Source organism: Zonotrichia leucophrys, chromosome 4 (genome assembly GCF_028769735.1).
Source record: "Zonotrichia leucophrys gambelii isolate GWCS_2022_RI chromosome 4, RI_Zleu_2.0, whole genome shotgun sequence".
Classification (NCBI taxonomy): domain Eukaryota; kingdom Metazoa; phylum Chordata; class Aves; order Passeriformes; family Passerellidae; genus Zonotrichia; species Zonotrichia leucophrys.
In genome coordinates this window covers 42,055,561-42,076,909 of record NC_088173.1, presented here as the reverse complement: position 1 = coordinate 42,076,909, position 21,349 = coordinate 42,055,561, and the positions used below count along the sequence as shown (strand labels likewise).

The 21,349-nt window shown below is 37.2% G+C and overlaps 1 protein-coding gene across 1 annotated transcript in view; it reads right to left on the bottom strand.

Annotated features, from left to right (window-relative positions):
* Positions 1-272: 272 nt before the first annotated feature.
* INPP4B (inositol polyphosphate-4-phosphatase type II B) overlaps positions 273-21,349 on the bottom strand; it is a 263,711-nt gene continuing 242,634 nt past the window's right edge. Inside the window, exon 25 of the mRNA XM_064711320.1 lies at positions 273-397. Coding sequence (XP_064567390.1) covers positions 388-397 — 10 coding nt within the window. The 3' untranslated portion in view covers positions 273-387. The remainder of the gene's footprint in view (positions 398-21,349) is intronic.

The following is a 21,349-nucleotide window of genomic DNA, read 5'->3' as shown; positions in this document are numbered from 1 at the left end:
AGGTGAAGAAGCTGTTTCTTCTACACACGCTTGAGTTATTTGTGTGGCATTTACTAGCTAATATTTTCTAACTGCTGTTGGCAGATATTAAGGAAAAGATTAATACTGTGTTTTCTCCAATGAATCCTTGCCAGTTAGGGGATTAAGGCGACTCATAGCAGAGTGTTTCTGTGTACAGAAGGAACAATAACTACCTTTTGACACCAGAAGAGAAGAAAAATGCTCTTCCATCAAAGTTCTGCACTACATGGTTCTGTTTTCCTGATTTGCAATAATTTAAAATCTGCTTTTCCTTCCCATTCCTTGTACTCAGTATCCACATTTCTTCTTTATGTACCAACAGGATAATGCATGATGATGTCTGACATCCTCTTCTTTCTTGCTGTTTTACTGGACCCTGAAGATAAATATGAGTTGTTTAGAGAGAATAGAGAATATTGCCTCTAGTGGCTCCCAAATGTTTAAGCACCTGTTGATCAGGTACTGTTCAGATAATTTCACAGACATTTTAAATTCTGAACTGAAGATACCTTCCTTGTTAGGACCTTCAGTGTTTTGAGGAAAATAAAAAAGAGGGAATTCTTTGCCTGCCGTGAGATAGCTGGGGGATCAACAGCAATTGCAGATTATTCATCTTGTTCGTATACTATGTGAGCAAAAACATAGCATAGAAATATTTCATTCCAGCTCCATGGGGAAAAAGCTCAGACAATGATTATTTGAGTCAGCCAGCCCAACGTAGAGAGGAATGGAGGGAAAACAGCATATTTGATATATCTATATATATAGAGAGAGAGATTTCAGCAGGTGTTCTCCATGGATAAAGCAGGAATTTCTGTACAGGACACTGATCAACACAACACTTAAAGGGACATTCTGTAAAGTCTAAAGGGTTGTATCTTCTCTAAAGGCAGAGAAGAAACAAACTTTGCTCATATGAATTCGGTGGAATTTTAGTCTCACGCACCTAGGCAGGAAAAGATGAACAAGTTAGCATTATTTCAACAAAAAACTCAATTCAGCACCTTGAAACTGTCTCCTTTCAACTATTTTCCCTCAACGTTGAAGAATTCACCTATTCTTATGAACAGACATAATTAAGCCAATAATTAATAACTTGAAGACAAAAGGAAATAAATCTTTTTCATAACCTCACCCTCTTCTACATGCTTATTTAATGTGGTATTTTCTTGACCAAGTCAAGCCAACCAGGAATCAAATGGCTTTGTAAAATGGGGGGAAAGATGAGGCAGTACAATAAAGAGTGAGAAATCTGTTGAGATAACCCACTTATCTGTGCCATGAGATAAGCAGCTCACTGCCTCTAAAAGCTAAAAAATGTATAGGGGAAAAAGGAATGAAGTTGGAACATAAAAAGAAATCAGGGAAAGGTTTTCTGGGAATTTTCTTGAGAAATACCAACAGCTCAAAAAGCTTATTTTAACTTTAACATACAAATTAGTATCCTATACTGGTTTTCTTCCTTCTGAGTCCTCAACCATACAAACTTTTACCCTTTTTTTCTTTTCCTAGTGTGACTCAATACTCCTCGGGGCTTTTCACTTCACTATATACAGAACTGCTTCTGATGAACTGCTTTTATGAGTTTTACTAAAGGAAAACAAAAAAATGCAACTAAAACTTCTATGTCAAGATACTTTCTTGAAATCAAATTATAAAATACATTGACAGTGCTGCTGAAAGAACCTTCATTGGACCCCAATACAGTATTTTGTTGTGAGGTGAAGGGAAGCTATCAGGTGTGGCTTTGTTTATTTAATGCCTTTCAGGGGGATGCAGCTGTATTCAGCTTTGCAAGATGAAATATTGAAAGTAGTAATCCTTACAGAACCTTAATGGCTGCTCTACCACACATGAGAGACCCTGATAAACTGACAAAAGGGAATTTAAGAGAAATTTAAAATATACTTATGTCATTGGAATTCAACACAAACAACAATAACATTAATTGAAACAGTGTAGCTGGGCCACAGATAAAACTAAGAAATCATTGCTTTTAAAAGTTGTCTTTCCCTGCTCTTCTAAGAGTCACATATATCCTGCAGTTAAAAATGTATTAAAAGAAATCTATCTGGAAATCTATAGTCTTGCAGTAATGCAGGACATATTAGCAATCCCGTTTTGGTGGCCTTTTGAGCCATTAGTTTCTCAGTGAGTGAAAATGTTCTCTATCAAGAAAAGAAAAAAATTTCATACTTATGATTGATAGAAGCTACAATTTTTCAGTGAAGCACTGAGAAGCCAAACCTTAGCTTTGGTCAGTCTCAAGGCATTCAGATGAGTTTGTTCCTTAGCACATGGAATCCCCAATCCTCTGAGGCAGTGATACTGAAGAGCAGGTATTAATCATAATCCATTGTGACAACTGGGAATTTCTTCTCCTCACTAACCTCAGCTGTAGCTTTTTACATGCTGTTTTCCAAGAATCTTCTTTTTCTGGTTGAAGATACCAAATGAGAGATTTTTTCCTTTGGTTTCCTTGGTAACTAATTCAAAGATTAGGTCATTATGAATAGTTCCTGCAACTATTTCTGCAGCAAGCCTCCTGCTTTCATGAACCATTTATGACATTTTAAAGTTTTGACTGAAGTCTTCAGACATCATTTCTCCCTCCATACTTCCTGCTGCAGGCCAGTGACTGGGCTTTATTTTTCCTCAGACAATCTTCCTAGCAGCAGGTATCAGTCATTTAGATAAGTTAACTTAACCAAAATCCCCTAGCTGTACTGTAGTTTTATTGCATCACATAAATCCTTTTTAGGACTTCATCCTCCAGTATTTTTATACCACTAATAAAGTATGAAGATCTACTTGGGACAACTTAGAAAAAATTCATTGAATTTCTGAAATTGTTTGTAAGTTTTAAGTTTCTCTGATTAAATTAGTTCATTTTTCCTTGCTATTTAACCTCAAAGATATTTGTAAGGGTCAAAACTAGTCATCATCTTTCTAGGCCTGCTAACATAAATATGTAATTTCTCTACTTACCCTACCAGTCCTTCTTTAAACACATAATTGCTCAGGTGTGACATATCCAATATTAAATGGCAGAAAAAGATAATGCACATACTACATGTTTTTGTCAGCTGTGAACTGTAAATTGCAGAGATTCCTGATCACACTTCACTGCATAAAAATAACCTCTCCATTTATTATTCCATCCTCAGCATGGACTACTCAGCATATTCAGTGCACTGAGCACATTTTGGAGTTAATAAAAGATTAACTGTGACAAACTGAACTTTTCAACCAAGCATCCAAAGGGAAAATCCCAATTAAGCAGTGCTGCAAGTTCCATGCAGTCAAAGCACACGTTCAAGTAACATCTTCCCAAACCACATGGCCAGGAGTAATTTGTAAGCTTTGCAATCAGGTTTACAAACTGGCTATAGATTCTCCTGTGCTCCCATTTCTGTCTCTGTGGTTCCAGAGAGGGTCTCTTACCAAAGCCAAAGTCAATGAACAAATGTCTGCAAAGCCATTACACTGCCTCAGCCAAAAGGACAAATGTGTTTTAACTGTTAATATCCTCTGACCATCAAGAGGAAACCTACTCTGAAAGATTAGCCTGAGATCTCAAGAGTGTTGGGCACTTAAGCTGCACATTAGTGTTCAGTATTTCACTAGAACAGTTTAAAAAACACCAGATGGAAAAGCTTTGCCGCGTTCTGGCTCTCCACATGTTGGAGAATTTCCCAAATAACTTCTAAGAAATTAAAGGGGATAGGTCACAGTAATAATTGCAGTAAATAGAATCTAGATAAGTCTAGATCAGTGAACTTTATAACATCTTGTAAGTGTTCAAGTGATACCAAGTTTATTAAAAAACCTTCTTGAAGCATATGCGACTGTGCAACTTCTTTGATTGAACAGACAGCAGGTGATAAAATATTACCTAACCCATTAGCCTAAATCATAACAGTGTCTCTCTTTAAACCTTAGACATAAGATTTATTATTTTCCATAAAACACTTACAAAACAACCTGTATGAGAAAAAAAAAAAGGAAAAAAGTAGCACTAACAAAACCAGAAACAAAAAGGAAGGCATGATTGGGCTGTGATCTAGCAACAGGATGAAGGAAAAAAGACAGTGAGAAATAAGAAACTATTCCTTTTGTGGGGGGATAAAAGGGACAAAATTAGCAGTAATGACTCTACAGTACTTTGAATATTTAAAATGCTATATACTTCATGCATTTTTGAGGTTGATTACAAAAATCACAAGAACAAGTAATAGGAATGTGGTGGGCAGACTAATCTTGGAACTTGGGAGTCAAATTACAAATGCCTACAGATGTCTGAGCCTTGATTTCCACTGTCTCCTGTGAATTGATTCAGCCCAGTACCATCAGGACTACTTGAACAAAGAAATACTCTCCTATTTAATAGGAGATTGCATATTATGTGCTGTAGTTACTGCTGCTCTTACTTCTATAATCATGGAGGCAGTAATGACTCTACAGTACTTTGAATATTTAAAATGCTATATACTTCATGCATTTTTGAGGTTGATTACAAAAATCACAAGAACAAGTAATAGGAATGTGGTGGGCAGACTAATCTTGGAACTTGGGAGTCAAATTACAAATGCCTACAGATGTCTGAGCCTTGATTTCCACTGTCTCCTGTGAATTGATTCAGCCCAGTACCATCAGGACTACTTGAACAAAGAAATACTCTCCTATTTAATAGGAGATTGCATATTATGTGCTGTAGTTACTGCTGCTCTTACTTCTATAATCATGGAGGCATATTCACAAATATAAAATTCACAATTTGTGGTGATAATCTATTTTGAGCGAATAGGCTGAACTCAAACCTAGCTGTGTCCAGGTTTCCACAATAACCTTCTAAACTTCACTATTAGTAGAACTTACTGTTCCTTACCTACAGATGCCCACAACTCACTTAGCCCACATGAGTGATACAGATGTTAGACATTCCTCTATTTGAAGACTGCACTACTTGCCATAGAGCCACATAAATTATAAATTGTAGTTGATCTCTCAGTGGTCTTAAATTCTACTTGTATCAGGGGACTCCTTTTCAGAATAAAGAACAGTGTTTCTTGCTGCTATCAGTTCTGATATTACAGCTAAGAGTCTTGGCCATGTTATTTTTTGAATTGTGACAGGCCTGAGTACTAAAAGGAAATACAATATGAGGTTACTTATTTTGTATTGAGACAGCACTCAGAAGGCAAGAAATAATGATGTTACTTATTTTGTATTGAGACAGCACTCAGAAGGCAAGAAAAAGCAGAGGCATGTTCTGCTGGGCATTGCACAAGAACAGCATAGGTAGACAGACTGTCCTGAGGAGATTGCAGTCTCAGCAAGATTTACAAAGACTAGCGAGTCAGTGACATTCAGTACTGCGATTCTCTTTCTGGGTTTACTGATAAATGACTGCATATCTGACCTAAATTATTTTATTTGATGAAGAGATATTTCAAATCACCAACACAAAGGAATGAATTTTGATAATCCAACAAACCCTAAACTTCAAGCCTCAGACAACATCTAGTAGTAAAAATGCTGTTTCTCATACAGAACAATTACTGTGTCTTCTGGCTTACATTCAGTGATGAATACCTGGGAGCTGTGCTTAAAACAACTTGTTTAACACCTATAGGGGGCCCAACACAAAAAGTTAATAGGCCATTCCAGGCACCCCTGTCCTAAAGAGACAAAAATCAAGCCAAAAGGAACACTGCAAGTCTTAGCAATGCACATATATCTGTAAAAAGAAACTTTCTATCCCTTTCCTGTTACCCCTAGTATTATAAACAGCACTGCTAGTCCAAGAAAGGCCATGGTTTTTTTGAAGTGCAAATAGAGAAAGGTCAGGTATTTTTCGTACACAGAATTTCATCAATCTCCTGTGCAGAGAAAAATGGCTATTACTGCAGCTGCAGCCTGATTCCAATGCTGTTAAACTCCTCGAAGCTCACAATTACCCCAAGGAAATTTTTGTTTGTCCAGTTTCATAAATCTCTGATTTCTTTATGAACAACAACGCGAGCAGCTGGGCCTGAGCATGCGACTTTATGGTCAGCAGGAACTTTGCCAATGACCTTTGTGATCCCAGGAGGAATAAAACCAATGCATACATGAATTCCCCTGCTTTTCACTCTTCACCTCTTGTATCCCCTTAAATGCTGTACAAATCAGAAACATTGATTTCCCTTAATGCCTAGGTCAGCATCTGTTATGATTTAATTAAAAGCTTGCTCTCTGAGGGGGTTTCTCTCTGTGATGATACCCTTCTGTTATTTCTCTTCTCATTTCTTAAACTGAATGAAGCTTTTAAAAATAAAATTTTCTATTAATTTCATCATTATTAAATCAGATTTAATTTTCTACATATGTTAATTTATCTCAGATGGTCTAAATCCTTGCTGAGGAGTGAGGTTTCCTCCTCTGACTTACCTGCTTCTGAAACCTACACACAGCTTAGTCACATTTAAGGGTAATTAAAAATATTTCAGTCTCATTCTGCAGCGCTGAGCAGTTTGTGAAACACGAAAACTTTCCAATTTGCACTATTTTATCTCTCAACTCAATTGCTCTCTTTAGTTTAAAATATGTTTGACCCTTTTACTGATACCAAATCATCATATCAAAGCATCAAATTCAAAAGCTGGACGAGGCTGTGAATAAGCTGCTCTGCTTTGCTTTTCATGTGCCCACAGCCAAATTCTTTAGAAGGTCTCCCACTTCCACAGTCAGGCTTAGCCTCTGCCCTCATTTATGCCATCAAACTCAGCTGAGCCAAATTCAACACAAAATCTTTATTTTATCCCTTTTGTAAAAGCAAGTGTAAGAAAATTAGAGGACTGCTTAAGTTATCAGATTAAGATTTCTCATCAAGACAAGCTGCAACGTAAAGTTTTATAGTCAAAGCACAAATCAAACTACCAAAATATCTCATACTCCTTCTAGTTGTCACCTGAAGCAAACGGCTACCATGATTTTCACATTTTAAAAGAAAATAAAAATATATTTTAAACTGGAATATAATGGAAAACCCACAACATCTCTCTACCCCATATCCAAATGTTTTAATTAAGGTTGTAGAACAAAGTCTAAAAGGACAGCTTTGTAAAAAAAAGAATTGTTTTCTTTCTCAAAGAACTTCTATGAAATGGTGTTGAGCCAGATAGCAATTTATAGGATTTGTTGGTTCTTTTACTACAAGTGTTACTTTTTCTCTGTCACTAAATAAAATCAATTGATGGAAGTGTACTATCTTGTATGTTTGAAAGACTATGCTTTCTTAATAAATACTTTTCTGCAATCCAGAAAAAAACCCAAAAGGTTCTAAAAGAAATTAATTCTTTTGTCATGCCATGGTCTGGGGTTTTGTTAGTAGTTTGTACAGAATATAGCTTTGGTATAAAGCATATTAATTGTGTGTGTCTGTGTGTAACTACATACATGTTATAATGTGCATAAACCTACCCACATTATAATATACAGCAGTGTGTCTATATGTGTAATGCGCATGGAGTAGTGTGGATAGAAAAACATGTAAACTACTGCTGGGTTTTGAAGTATTGGGAATTAACTCTGTTCCTTACAGGAAAAAGTCACAGATAAAATTCTATAATATGCTGAGACATGCAGAGCTACATAAAAACTGAAATACTTTTTGCATTATGACTCCTATTCCTTCTAATGTTCCCAAACGTGAAGTCCTTGGGACACAGAAAGCCCTCATGACACACCTAGAATATGTCAAAAAGGGAATTATAAAAATGCTCAAAGTATAGTGAGCAGTCCACTACTATTTTGAGTATGCTTAAGTCACTGGACAGTGTGAAAGAGATATTCTGAATAACCTTAACCCACTTAATCTAACAAAAAAGTTTTCTAATTACCATCAGTGTAGCTCTCTGACTCTTGCAGAGCCTAAGTTTAAACATGAAGCTTCACAGACTGGTAGTCTCTGTTAGAGAATTTTTCAAGCTGACATTTGAAACTTTAGATCTAGTCCAAATTTCCAAACAAAATTTGTTTTGTCAAGCATCCATTTAATGATGCTATTTTTTTGCCAAAAAATTTTTTTGGGGAAAAATGGTTTTCTGGGTTGTTTTTTAAAACTTATTTACAATATTTCAATGTATGAAACCACACTATACAACTGAACTTTAAATGCTTTACAGGGAAACTGAAAACACACATATATGACAACCATCCATCACTGGAATTTATTAAAATGAAATCAAGATTAGTATTTTGTTTTATTTATTATATAGAATTGTATTTAATTCAAAGCATGTTTTGGTTGCTCAAATCGTTAATGTGATGTAGTGAATCTGTTCTGATCTATTTCAATGAGCCTTCCACTGGATCTTATATACTGTGGAATTATGAGATGTTTTAATTGCTCAAACATAAAAAACCCTGAAAGGGTTTTATTTTCTTCACTTGAAGGTTTCATTTTCTGCCATAGACAATTCAAAGCCTAGCCTAATTTTAGTTGTTTTGTGACTGAATAGAAATTGTTGTTTTGTACTTCATACATTCTACGCTTCATAAGTACAACCCTTGGCACTATTACAAATTAATGGGCTTGTTCTCACTGGTATTTATAAGATAAGAACAGAACTTCTTTGCACTGCATTTATATTCTATGGAGACTGCTTAAAAGTTTTTAAATAACAAAAATAAGAACATTTCTTTTCCTACTATTCATCAAATTCCTCTGTGTCTCTAACAAATTATTTTCACTCATGATGTTTAAAAAAAACCCCTCCCAACGCAAAAATCCCCATATCAACATGCAAGCAGGAGGGCCCTGAATTAGCTCTCAGTATCCCAGAATTGGTAGTCTCTCTTGTGATAATGGTATTTATTTACCTGCCTGCAGCTGCATATCTAGACATCAGTAGTCCAAAAAAGTGAGTTGTAAACGACATTGTTTGTGCATTTCCTCTAAATTGAAACACGCAGTGAGTCACAGCCTCCCATCCCTAAGAGAATGGCAAGAAATATGCATTAGTGGAAAAGGTTCTTTTGTGAGTCAATAATTGCTGCTCTGAGTTATTGCCAAATGCTGCTGCAGACATTGGCAAGCCCGTCTCTTTGAGTCAGCTATCAGCTCGGGGGAGAAGCAGTGACTCCACCTGAGGGGCAGCTAAATTCTAAATCTAAGGTTTGCATGAGATCACTCAAAGGAAAAGCATTTCTGACTCTGCAGATCCCACTTCTAATAAAGGCTGTGCTGATTCTGTCCCGCCTTTCAGCATTCCAGAAATAATTTCACTGTTCTCAATGAATGATAAAAACCCTCATGGAAACCAGATGCCTCGGATCAGGATCATCTGAATTGTTTGTAGACCATTTTTAGCCTCTGCAACTTTCCAAGATAAAGAAAGTAGGATTGAGGCTCACACTGCCTCAGACACTCTATCCTGCTTACACTGGTATTTTGTGCCTCTGAGAATCTGGAGCTCCATCTCTTTTGATGGCCTTTAAAAATAAAATATTGATTTTATCGCATGAGGAAGATATTGGATATGATTATTTATGTCCTCTAGGGATCTAGCACAACATTTTTGCCTAAAAAGTTCACTTAGTTCTGACATGTTTGAAAAAAATGTCAATCTAAATTAGCATTAATTTTCCTGGTTCTTTCACTATTTAATATATTTTCCCATGAAGCTATCCTTTTGGGGCATGGATTTTTTTTTCTTCTTTTTCTATTGAGTTCCTGCCAATAGAAAAATATCTCTTCCATTTGGTGAGAACCTCAGGAGCCTACAGGCAGTAATAAAGACAAGGGTCACAAGCTTATGCAAAAATTTTATTTTTAAGAAAATATTTCCCCTGGAGTTGTCTTCTAATAATTAGTACATATCAAATATTGCAGAGGAAAATAGGGAACATGTCTTGAATAACACCAGTTTCTTCTCATTTGTGTTTTACCCTTAAATTTAATGCCCTCTGACACTATTGGCTTTGAACAGTATTTCTGTAGTATATGGTAGAAAAGTTATTTTGTGATGAAAGTTTAAGCTGCCTTGTGAAAAAAGACTATTTTCATGAAATTGAAGGGGGTCTTTAAAAGTGAAGGTTAGAAGGATACTGTATGTTCCAGAGTAATCAATAACCTTAATGCTTACCATTTTAGCGCAGATCTTGAGAATCTTACACTTTCCTCCCCATTCCCTCTTCTCAAAATTACTCCTTCATGTGAGCTTCAGAGTCCTGCTGTGCTTTATCTTCTACACTATGCATTTTCCCCACAAAATTCTGTCCCAGCATTTACTTCAAATGTATAAGCTTATTTTCAGAATATAATTAATAAAATATAAAAAATAACATCCTGACAGTCACATGCTGTCAGCCAATTCGAGGAAAAACTTTACCTCCAATATATGGCTAAAAGACCACCACCATTTTCCTACAATTTGTGGCAAGTCTCCTCTCTTTTGGATGGTCTCAACTCCTGACCTCCGGTCTCCCCCATGAAAATTCAAACTGAAACAGTCATTGTCATTAGTCATTGTCACTTTCTGATGTGAAAGGGTCCATGGAGGAGTCAGGCATTCCATGGTGACCTAAACAGAAAACCAAGATGTCAGTTCTTGTAAAAGAAATTCCTGGGGTTCCCACTTCACATGGAGTTAATGTTTTGCAGGAGAAAAGGTGCACACACCATGCAGAACGGGAACCAGTTCCCTGAGGTGAATTATTATTATTATTCACCTTCGCTTGCCTTCACTGAAAATCCTTGCTTGATGGCCGCTGGCACCTACACAGAGAAAGAATGTAGGGCAAGACCTAATTCAGCCATCCCTTTTCAGATCAGGAGTGCTTGAGGTCGTTGGGAAGACCAGACCTCTGTCGACAGCTACAGAAAATGGAACAGAATCTTTAGTGCACCTTTTTCTGTGCAGGCTATTCTTTTCCAGTGAGGTTATCTGTGTGACAAGTCTCTTCCAGTTGTCAGCTCCTCATGTGTCAGAGGCATTACCACACATGCATTGGTGTAGGATTTGGGCTGCCCTCTTTGATCTGATGCTTTTCAGGAACAGGTATTTATTTTTGGAATATTCACTAGACTCGGTGAAAATCCAAAACTGTCAGTGCCTTCAACATCTGCACTGAAATGCTGCTTTCCTCTGTAGCCTATTTTCTACATGAAAATGTGTGATGAGACTGAAAGCACTCAAATCCTGAAAACACGTACTAAAACCTGAAACGCATATCACAAATTGAAAGGAGAATGGGTTTTTGTTGTTATCCTTTTATTGATTGCCAAACTCCATAGTTAACCTAATTTAGACAATTCTTGTCTTACTCTGAAGGCCACCAGAAGAAATTTTTGAGCACTAGTCAGTCGTGACTTCTCCTGAAAATCTGTGGTGAAGTCATGCTGGGAAAAGAGGCTACCCATAAAATAAAAATACTTTATCAACTCCTTTAGGTAAAGAAAGATGGATTTTTATGGCATGGAATTCTTTCTAAAATCAGTGGGTGTTTGAGAAACACAAAGATTTTATTGTGTTTCAATATGAAGAGTCCCAAGGCTCCACTTGAGAAAGGAGGACACTTCTTTTCTGAATGTTGCTCCGCTTTGAGTCCCTATTAATTAGTAAGGAGAAATGCAGCACTTTTCACATATGTTTCATTAAAAATTGTTACCAAGATTTCTGGAGGGATGCTTTTTTTCTCTGTCACATCAGTAGCTTTTGCTGCCCATGTGCTGTATTGATCTTCTCCTGAGAATATTTATGGTATGTTTGGTATGACATTTCACTGCACAGATTTTGAAGATAATAAATTGTCAATTATTTGTTTTGTTGGGGAACCAAGGTTGAACAGCTTGATGGTCATGCTAGGATTGAGAGATAATCTGATTTAATGTGCTGAGTGATAATTTTCAACATATTACCTAACATTTTCTCACCCAGGTTCTTTGATAAAAAGAAAATAGTATTTTTGAGCCAGTGAAAATTACATTTTCTGTATCAGTTTAATGTGTTCTGTGAAACTAGAAGGATTCAAAAGTTATCATTCTAGTAAGCAATAGTAATCAATTAATTTAATCCAGAAAGATAAGTGGTAGCATTCAAAGAGCAGTTAACACAATGAAAACATCTTAAATAAGGATTTGAATAGCCAAAATTGCCATAATAGAGTTGGCTGCAGAAAAAGGGATGAATGAGTAAAATAAGTATGTATAAAATATAATAGTGCCACAAGGTAAATTTGAAAAGTGGATTGAAAAGACTAGTAAAACACAGTCGGTGAATAAGACAAAGATTTTATATGAACCTGTTTCTTTTTACTTTGGTTTTGCACATAAACCCCACAGCTGATTAGTTTTCATTTGGTGATCAAAAGCAGACCTGGTATGACTTTCACAGGGATTTTGTCCTCTCAGTTGCAGACACAGTACTAAGTGATGTTTTTAGCTTTCATAAGGGAATTTGCCTTGATAGATCCAAGCCTTTTTAGTGTAACCCATTTTCTTTTCAAGCCTGACAACCTTTGAGACATGACAGAACATTTTCCATTAAAAAAACCCAAAACAATACAAAAACAAACAAACAAACAAAAAAACAAACAAAAACCAGACCTCATTCTTTTTTTGGAAGATGGATTTTTATGTTTACTGTACTTCAGGAGCACAAGGTGGATATCACACCAAGAACTGGCTTTGTTAACTTCATGAGAAAGTTCCAGTGGTGCACTGCCAGGGCAAACTGCATAGGAGAGCTTTTTCTCCAAATTAAATAAAGCTGGAGGACAATGTCAGGCCATCAGGGCTGACCCCTTCACATGCCAGTGAGTTACACACTGCAGAAATGATCAGTGATCTAAGTCTCCAGCTAAAGCAAGAATGTCAGCTCTTTAAAAGAAGGCCTGCCAGTGCTGTTGATAGACCAGGAAAGATGAAACCTGAAAGCCATGAAATACCAGGAGTCCATTAGGAGTCCATTCGAGACATGCCAGGATAATCTCGGAAAAGCTACTGCATAAAAACCAAGAGGAAATCAGTAGCTCCCTGGATATTCCAAAGATATTTAGATATTTCTCTGTCGTATTTATTCCTCAGTGTCTGCTCCAGTGTCTTTCACAGAGCAAATTCTCACTGCTGAACAAACTTGTGCCAAGGCATTAACCCTGCTGCCCCAAATCCATGGAAGATTAATGCCTTTAACACTACAGTTTTTCCTGCCATTTCAGTAAAATTAGCCAACAGTTTCTGAGATTATTGGAGGAAAAAAACCAGACATGATTATATGAACCTTGCTTTCCTAGGAAAGCGGATTAAAACATTTTTAAAGGTGCCTGACACTCTGACCTGCAGAAAAAAATTATAGCCCAGGCATCCAATATCACTGTGAACATATTAGTAAGGCAAGAAAAGCAGTGGAGAGGAGCCTCTGTCCCACCTCCCATCTTGCTTGGGATTCACTATGTGTTCCACAACTCTAAGAAATCTTGAGTGTTTCAGAGAAGGAAAATAAATAAAAATGCCAGAAACCAAGTTAGTATGAGAGGAAGGATTGTCTCAGGCTGAAGTCCTGATACTTGACAATTAATTGTAGTCATTATTTCAATGTGGAGACATTACTCTGCAGCCCCAAGATACTGATAGGCTCTTCTGAGATCAAACCCCCACCATTCTCCCTTGTCCTATTGTAAAATATATCTTCATAATTAAAGACATCTACCTATATTAAAACTCTCTACAGCCTTATTGGCTTATCTTTTGAAAAATAATACAAATGGAATTCTATAAATCCACATGGCTTGTTTTCTGCCTAATCTGTGTAGCCCTTTGTTTAAATTCCCTACTTTCTATTAACTTCCATTTTGCACAGAAACCAGAACTGAGCAGTGTTTGTCTCTAAAAATTCCATATGTGTTCATTCCAGGATGGCAACCAATGTTTTTCCCAGAACATTGATGTGATTACCTACAATTTATTAAAAAAAAAATCACCAAAAAGCACAGCCTAAACCAGACTAAATATTTCCACACACCCTTTTGGCATAGTTTAGCACTCTAGTTTTATAATCTGGTTTAAGTAATTCATGTAAACATTCTTGTTCAGACAAGCCCTTCTCAGGACCATGATTTCAGAACAATATAAGTGAAACAAATAACAAACTGAAGCCAGATTTAAACCTGCACAAAGGATGTCTGCTAGCACCAATCCATTTATCACCACCAGGTTCCCCTCCAAGCCAGCACACCTGATTTTCAGTTATGGAATTCTATAATCTTTACAGCACCCACCAGATTCAAATCCCACTGGAGAGCCTGAACTTTATTCTGCCATGTGTTTTACTGAAATCAATCTGTTTCCAGGATGCACACTTTCAAGAAGAAAATGTATGGAAATGAAATTGAACTAATTAAACAGATGTTGAATACTTTTGCATTCAACAAAGTATATATATATATATATATATATATATATATATATATATATATATATATATATAAGTATATATGAGGAAATTTTGTAATATTTTTTAAACGTTCATTCCTCTGTTTGGAATCTATCCCAGCAACTTGCACACATTCACTGTGTCAGAATTTCTTGGCTGAGTAATATCAAATTTATATATATTTTCCTAGTTGCAGTCACTTGATCTTCTTGACACTTACAGTAAGTATAGCAATCCAACTACGTGGATTTACTGTCCTAGTTGAATCTAGTTTTCTAAGAATTATCACAACCAATTAAATGTGTCTTCCCCTTAGGCTCAGGGGTTGTCCAGCTTTGGTAGCTGGAATGGAAGGCTAGAAAGAGAGGAGACTGCAAGCTGAGCTCCTTGCTGGTGGAGGGATTTCATGCAGTGAGGCCCAAGAATGTGGTAAAATACAGAGTTATGTATTTTGCTTTAGAAAATGAGGATGTACACATGCCAAATAAATAGAACAGCTCTGCTGTTACCAGTGAAAAGAATGTCTATGCAATCTGAGTTGAATATGTTGTAATAATGTAATAGAGATTTATTAGTTCATCCAGTGCTGCATTCTCTAACTCACCCACATTCCTCTTTACCCACTTGGAAAATCCAAGTTCTAATATCAGTGAAAATCCAATATCCTGTCTCATAAAATCATATCACATCAAACTTTTCAGGTCTTAGTTGATTTTCCCCTTTGTGCAGTTATTTCTTATATCTTCTCTATGGTAGTAGTGATCTTATGCAGAACACACAGCACTGCATTGTTAGTTTGTTAGTTCCATAACATTTCCCTCTTGATTTGGAGAGCATCTAGGGAAACCCTGAAGACAGAAAATACCTTTATCTTCATTCTCACTTTTAACCCTACTCTGATCATGGTTCTGCACTGTCTCTGCACCTTCCCCCTCAGTAAAAAAGAATAACTACTGAATAATAACATTTCTATATTTTTGCAATATTAATACGAACTATAAAGATGTGTAATTTGCATCCCAAGAACAATTTCTGGAGTTAGTACATAACTTGCCTTTATTTTATGCTATCCACTACTACTTCCTAAATTTTACCTTTTTTATTTCCTGAATCCTTAATACCTTTTTTCAAAGATGTTATGTTTCCTATAGTCTAATGGCAAGGCTCCATTCCTGCAATTCATCAGCTTCCATCACAATTTGGGCTTCTGGCTTCCTCACGGGAAGCAGTGATGAAGGAGTAAAACCTTTGAGGAGAAGGAGTAAAACCAAACCCACGAGCAGGTGCATATAAGGCAGTGCTCCACCCATGTTTATCTAAGCAGCTTTTAAAAATTCACCTGTTGGGCTCTTGCTGTGTATCAGCTTTGACAGAGCAGACTGGTTTCTTTGTAGTTTTGTACAATGTCTGAGAAACTTTCCCCGCCTCAGGAATGCCGTTCATCCATTATTTGTAAGCTTTCTTCCTCAATTACTTTCTGTGCTATGTTTTGTGTTGGACCACACGTTTTTATCACAGTGCGTGCGCTGAGGGCCATGAGTGAGGCTTTAACAGGAAAATACCCCTAATGAATGTCTGTGTGCTGCAGGAGGCTCAGCAGGCATCCCTGTCTGTCAGAGAGGCAGTGCAGGTACTGAGCTGGGCTGGAGGGGGATGAGCCAGCCCCCACACGGAGTGCAGAGCGGGAGCTGGAGAGAATTTGGAACCCCCAGCTGCCTGTCCTGACAAGCCACAGGGCTGTCCAGCTGTACTAGACTACTGCAAATGGATTCTCTAAGTGACCTCAAAGCACTGGTTCACAGCACTCTGGGGAGAATGAATGGCGTTGTTAAATTGTGCACAATTGGAGCAGCCACGGGTCAGTCACCCTCAGCTGCCAAATCTCCCCGTGGAGCATCACTTCCTATCAGCATCAGGGCTCACTTCAGCAAGCTCCTCTTGACACACTAAGCCCTAAAAGAGAAAGAGGGGTGGGACTTATTGCACTCTGAGTACTTCACTTTTCTGATGAAATATCTCAAAAGTTATCCTGAAAAGCAAGGTTATTAAAGTCGCTTTGACCCTTGAAGAATACAGGTTGTCAGTATAATCAGTTCTAACTCATAGCATCAAATATAGTTTATACCAGAAATTGTAATTCCATTTCACGAAGTTTTATCTCCCAGCAATGCAAAACAGACAAGTAATTAGCCTGTCTTTTTTAAAATTGAAAAATATGTACTAGGCAATTGCTTCATTTAATTTAAAACCACAATGTTGACAAAGAAAATAAAAGAAAGAAAATAATTAGTCTTAAAAGTGTGAGGTTTTTCAATGAACACCTGTTACCACCACTCCTCCAAAAAAATAAACCTGAACATGAGATCAACCAGAACTTTATTTTATATTTAAGCCAGAGCAATTGTAGTAGATTCAGAAATTAGTATAAGTGTTGGTTCAAGTCATGTGCAGAAAGTCTACAATAAGCATAAACACGATTTTCTCCAGCAACATCCCCAGAGATACTTTCAAACAAATGCATTTATTAATCCTTTGTGAATTTTATATGAAAATTAACAGTGGCAGAAGCCTGAAAGAGTCCTACATGCCACTGATTTTTCATCAAAACAAATGAAGGAATGTAGAAATAATTTCACCTGCTGCTGTGTTGTTGTTTCTCATCATAAAGGTCCAACAAGTAAAAAGAGGTTTCCTGTGAAACAATACAATGTGCAAAAAGGATAATCCACTGAGTGGACACTGCCAACAAAAGCAGTTTGCTTGAAATAACCACAGGCCTCAGGACACCATAATTAACATAAACTGTCTAGACTTAAATACAGCCTGATCAACACTGCATCTCCCCACATATTTAATTTAGAGAAAATACTTGCTCGTTATATTAACTTCAGGTTATTAATTTATACAGAGCAGCCAGCCAGGAAGTCTAAAGAGCCACATTTCTCACAAGGAAAAATCCACCTTTTTTATTCTTTCCCCTTGAAGCTCTGTTTCCTTTTTGGTTTAGATAGGCTGGGTGGAGATGGAGGAAACTCCATGAGGAGTGTTATTTCAAACACAGAAATATCCAGAACTGGAATTTAAATGGGATATTTTAATATCCACCATGTCTTTTCTGCTGGCATCGTCTGTGGGGTGGAAAAGCAATTATTATTTTATAACTGGCATGGAAAGGCAGTGTTACTTGAGTGAAGGCCAGCTCTGACAGCTCTTACTGTCAGCTAGACATGAGGCCACAGCCAGCCCTAGGACATCTGCACTCTGACACTCTCAGAGTCTCTAATTCCTGCATGTACTCCTTAGAGCTCATGAGAGGTCTCAAGCTGCACTCAGGCACTGCATTTTCAGCTCAGACTGAAAAGCTTATTATTTCAAGAGGATTAATTTGGTATTAGGATCACGATTACTCCTTGGATAGTTTTCCTTTTCAGTATGCTGAGTATATTTGTGGATTAACCTGATTCTTTATTATTATTGTTTGCTATGGGCAGCACTATTTAATTATTTTTATTAAGTCTCCACCTGAAAACCTCAGAGAATACTGCAATAAAGAAATGACACAATAATAGTAAATCCATATGCAGTTGGGAGTACATGATACAAGTTTGGTTTATGTCAGAAGCATATTACTAAGAACAATTCAATTCTGAGCTTCTTTTATAGTAGTTTCAGGAAAACTATTAAAAATGGAGTTAAATTATAAAGACAATTACCACACTTTGTGTATTTCACTTCGTACAAGTTACAGCTGGCAGCTCATAGCCCAATCCTGGTTTACACAGTTTGGCGCTCTTTGATGGAGACACTCTCCAATTTATCCTGAAATCGTCCTTTCCTGCATGGAAAAGTCATCACCTCACTCTGATGAAAGGACTCCTGAATTTGGTACTTATGTCACACCAATTCTCTGTAGTTTTTAAATCTTTTTTTAACTTTCAAAAATTTTTAAGGAAACGGGGAGGGAAAATTCAGCAGTATTATTTATTTGGGTTATTTATCCTCTTTCTGGGAATTTTTACATCTAGTCAGTCTCTTCACTGTGGAAATACACCCTGTAAGTGCTTTAAAAAGAAGTGGAATGCTCTGTAATACCAAAAAAAGTGCCTGTCAAACAATTACCAATTAGTTTGGCTTGTGGCTAAACAGAAAGTCACACACAGGCAGGGTGGTGGTCTTTATCATGGACTCATTACCATGGTTATATAAAAAAAAAAACCAAATTCCTTCAATTCCCAACTCACAGATTAGGGAAGCGGTTTTGAGAGGTTAAATCTATTATGTGTCACTTTCAAAACAAATGTTTTGAAAACAAAAACTTAGAGAAGAATTGCAATATTTCCTTTTATCACAAAACGTCAAGGCAGACTGGAAAAGAAGATCATCCCAGTTTTGGATATTTTGACCAAACTTCAAACCTGGCCTGAAAATCCATTTTGTTTGAGTATCATTTCTGCAGGCATTTTGGTACAAGAGGTCTCTCTTCAGTGAGCTTAATTTTCAATTGGAAGGCAAAGAAAGATCTTAATTTCTGAGCAGTGTCAGCAGGAGTTATCACAATACAAATTAAAGTGTCTGACTTATCTTAGGGGACAAATGGTGGAATATTCCTCTGGAGCTCACACAATGGTTTATTGAATGCTGGCACATCTGAAACTCAGAACCAAAGAGTTTCCAACTGGGCACTGCTCAGACCTAGCTACAGAGAGAGGGATTTTTTACAATAGTTCCCTTATGTGGATTCCACAGCCACTTGTATCAAACTTGATTGACCATCGTGTAGCCAGTTATCCCATATATCTCCAGAGGTTTGGCTATGGCTTATATTAGCAGAATTTCTATGTCCACAGATTCTGTGATTTCTGAATTTGCTTATTTGACTCCTGAGAAATTACACCATACTCTCAATAAAAATCCTAGTTCCAGAAAAATAAATTAAAGGGAAAATTCTATATGGCAAATGAAAAGCCAGGATTTGCAGCTGATAAAAGACAGAAAATGCTGCCCTGAGGATTGGATGGGACTGCAAGCAACCTGGTCTAGTAAAACAGATGTCCTTGCCCATGGCACAGGGGTTGGGAGAAGATGGTCTTTAAGCACTCTAAAGCACTCTATGACTCAATGAAGCTGCAGCTGTTGGAAAAAGAAATGAAATTTAGCGAAATGTTTAATTACAGTTTAGTTATGAGTTGTGTGTGAATCAGTTTGTTAAAAACAGTTTTGTAGCCGTTGATAGTATGTGTTGGGTTTCGTGTGTAACTTAGCAGGTAGTCTTAGGAACTTAATAAATATTTAAACCAGTATAGGAAAGTAAGAATGCTAACCTGTCTGGAGGCAGCATACAATAAGATAAGCAGAAGATTTATGATTTTGTTTGTGAACTAAGGAATGTATCACAAGGGTCTGTCGCTTGGCAAGGGGAACTGTTTCTTGGAAACCTTGTTGTGAATCGCATGTATGCAAATCATATAAAAGGGAAGCACCTGTACGTGAAATTGGGGCTCTGACTTGGGACGCTAGTCCACAGGCTCCCGGGCCCTTAAATAAAGCACTGCACAAAACTTATCCGAGTTTTGTGTCCTTCATCTATCGGGCAGCACAGCTGACACAGAACACAAAAGACTGTGGGAAATAAAGTGGAGTAAAAGGTCCCAAAGACAGCACTGACATTACAAATTGTCAAAACGTGGCACCCTCACTGCACAAAAGCATTAGTTGCCAAAGTGAAAAACTTTCTCTGCTGGCAGGTGATTTCCTAAAGCACACATTAGCATCTCATAAAGGCAGAGTCCTTTTCCAATCACCTTTCTTATCTTCTTCTCTCTTACTAGAATTCTGCTAAATCACCAGGGGTGTGGGGAGGCAGGAAGAAAACAGTCAAGAGAATACACTTGTCATATATACCCTTACCTTTCTTTTTTACCTTTGAACAACACTAAGAAAAGAAAGTTTGTCATTGTTGCAATAACAGCAGCACTGCAGAGCAGTATCCAATGGTTCTACTTAGTCAGGTGGAATGTACTGACGTTCTAAAGACTGTCTGGACACAGGTCCCCACATAATCTTTGATAATGCTCTCCATTCCATACAGGCCACTAAGACTCTTGATTGTTAATGCATAGAATCTTCAAAGACAGTGTTTCTTAACTAAAAATATTTAACCATTTAGCTTATTGTGTGGTTTGATCTCTGCTGGTCACTCTTCCCATCCTTACTCCCAAGGAAAGTCATTGAAAGGCATGATAAGTTCACTTTTCAGCTATTAAAGTAAAAGTTTAGATCTTGTTGCCTTCACCAAATTTGTATGCAGATTTTATTCAATAAGGTCACTTATACATATGTCCACCAGAAGAAAATCTGAATTAAATAAAGCAGAGGATTCCCTGTATAGAAACTCCTACTTCATTGAAAACTGTTCTGATTTTACCTGTTTTTTTGGTGTTGTTTTTTTTTTTTTTTTTTTTTTTTACTGATTTGAAACAAAAATAAATGTGGCTTATAACGAGGATCTGTCACAGCCTCTAAAAAGGCTGTCTGTGTTAAAGCACTTTTTGAAACCTGTTCAGCAATACAACCTGTGCAGGAATAAATGCTTAGGAGGGCTTGTTTGACAGTGAATGTGGCACCTGAGGCCAAGAGTGTATCAGCTATCACACTTTCAGCAGCATCAGGAAGCTGGTTCTGTCTGTGAGCATGCTTAGGCTTGCACTCACATTAACAACATAACTGGTGAGGGAAATTTTTTTCCACCAACAACTCTGCTCTGACAAGCTGGTAGGCTCCTATTTTGTCCTGTCCTGGAATCTGATTTCTTTTCTCTGGCATGCACGGGTGCTAAAAATGCCTTGATTGCTTTGTGCCCTGCTAGGTTTATGCACTGACCTCCCTCAGTGCAGACCAACAGGGAGGGGGAA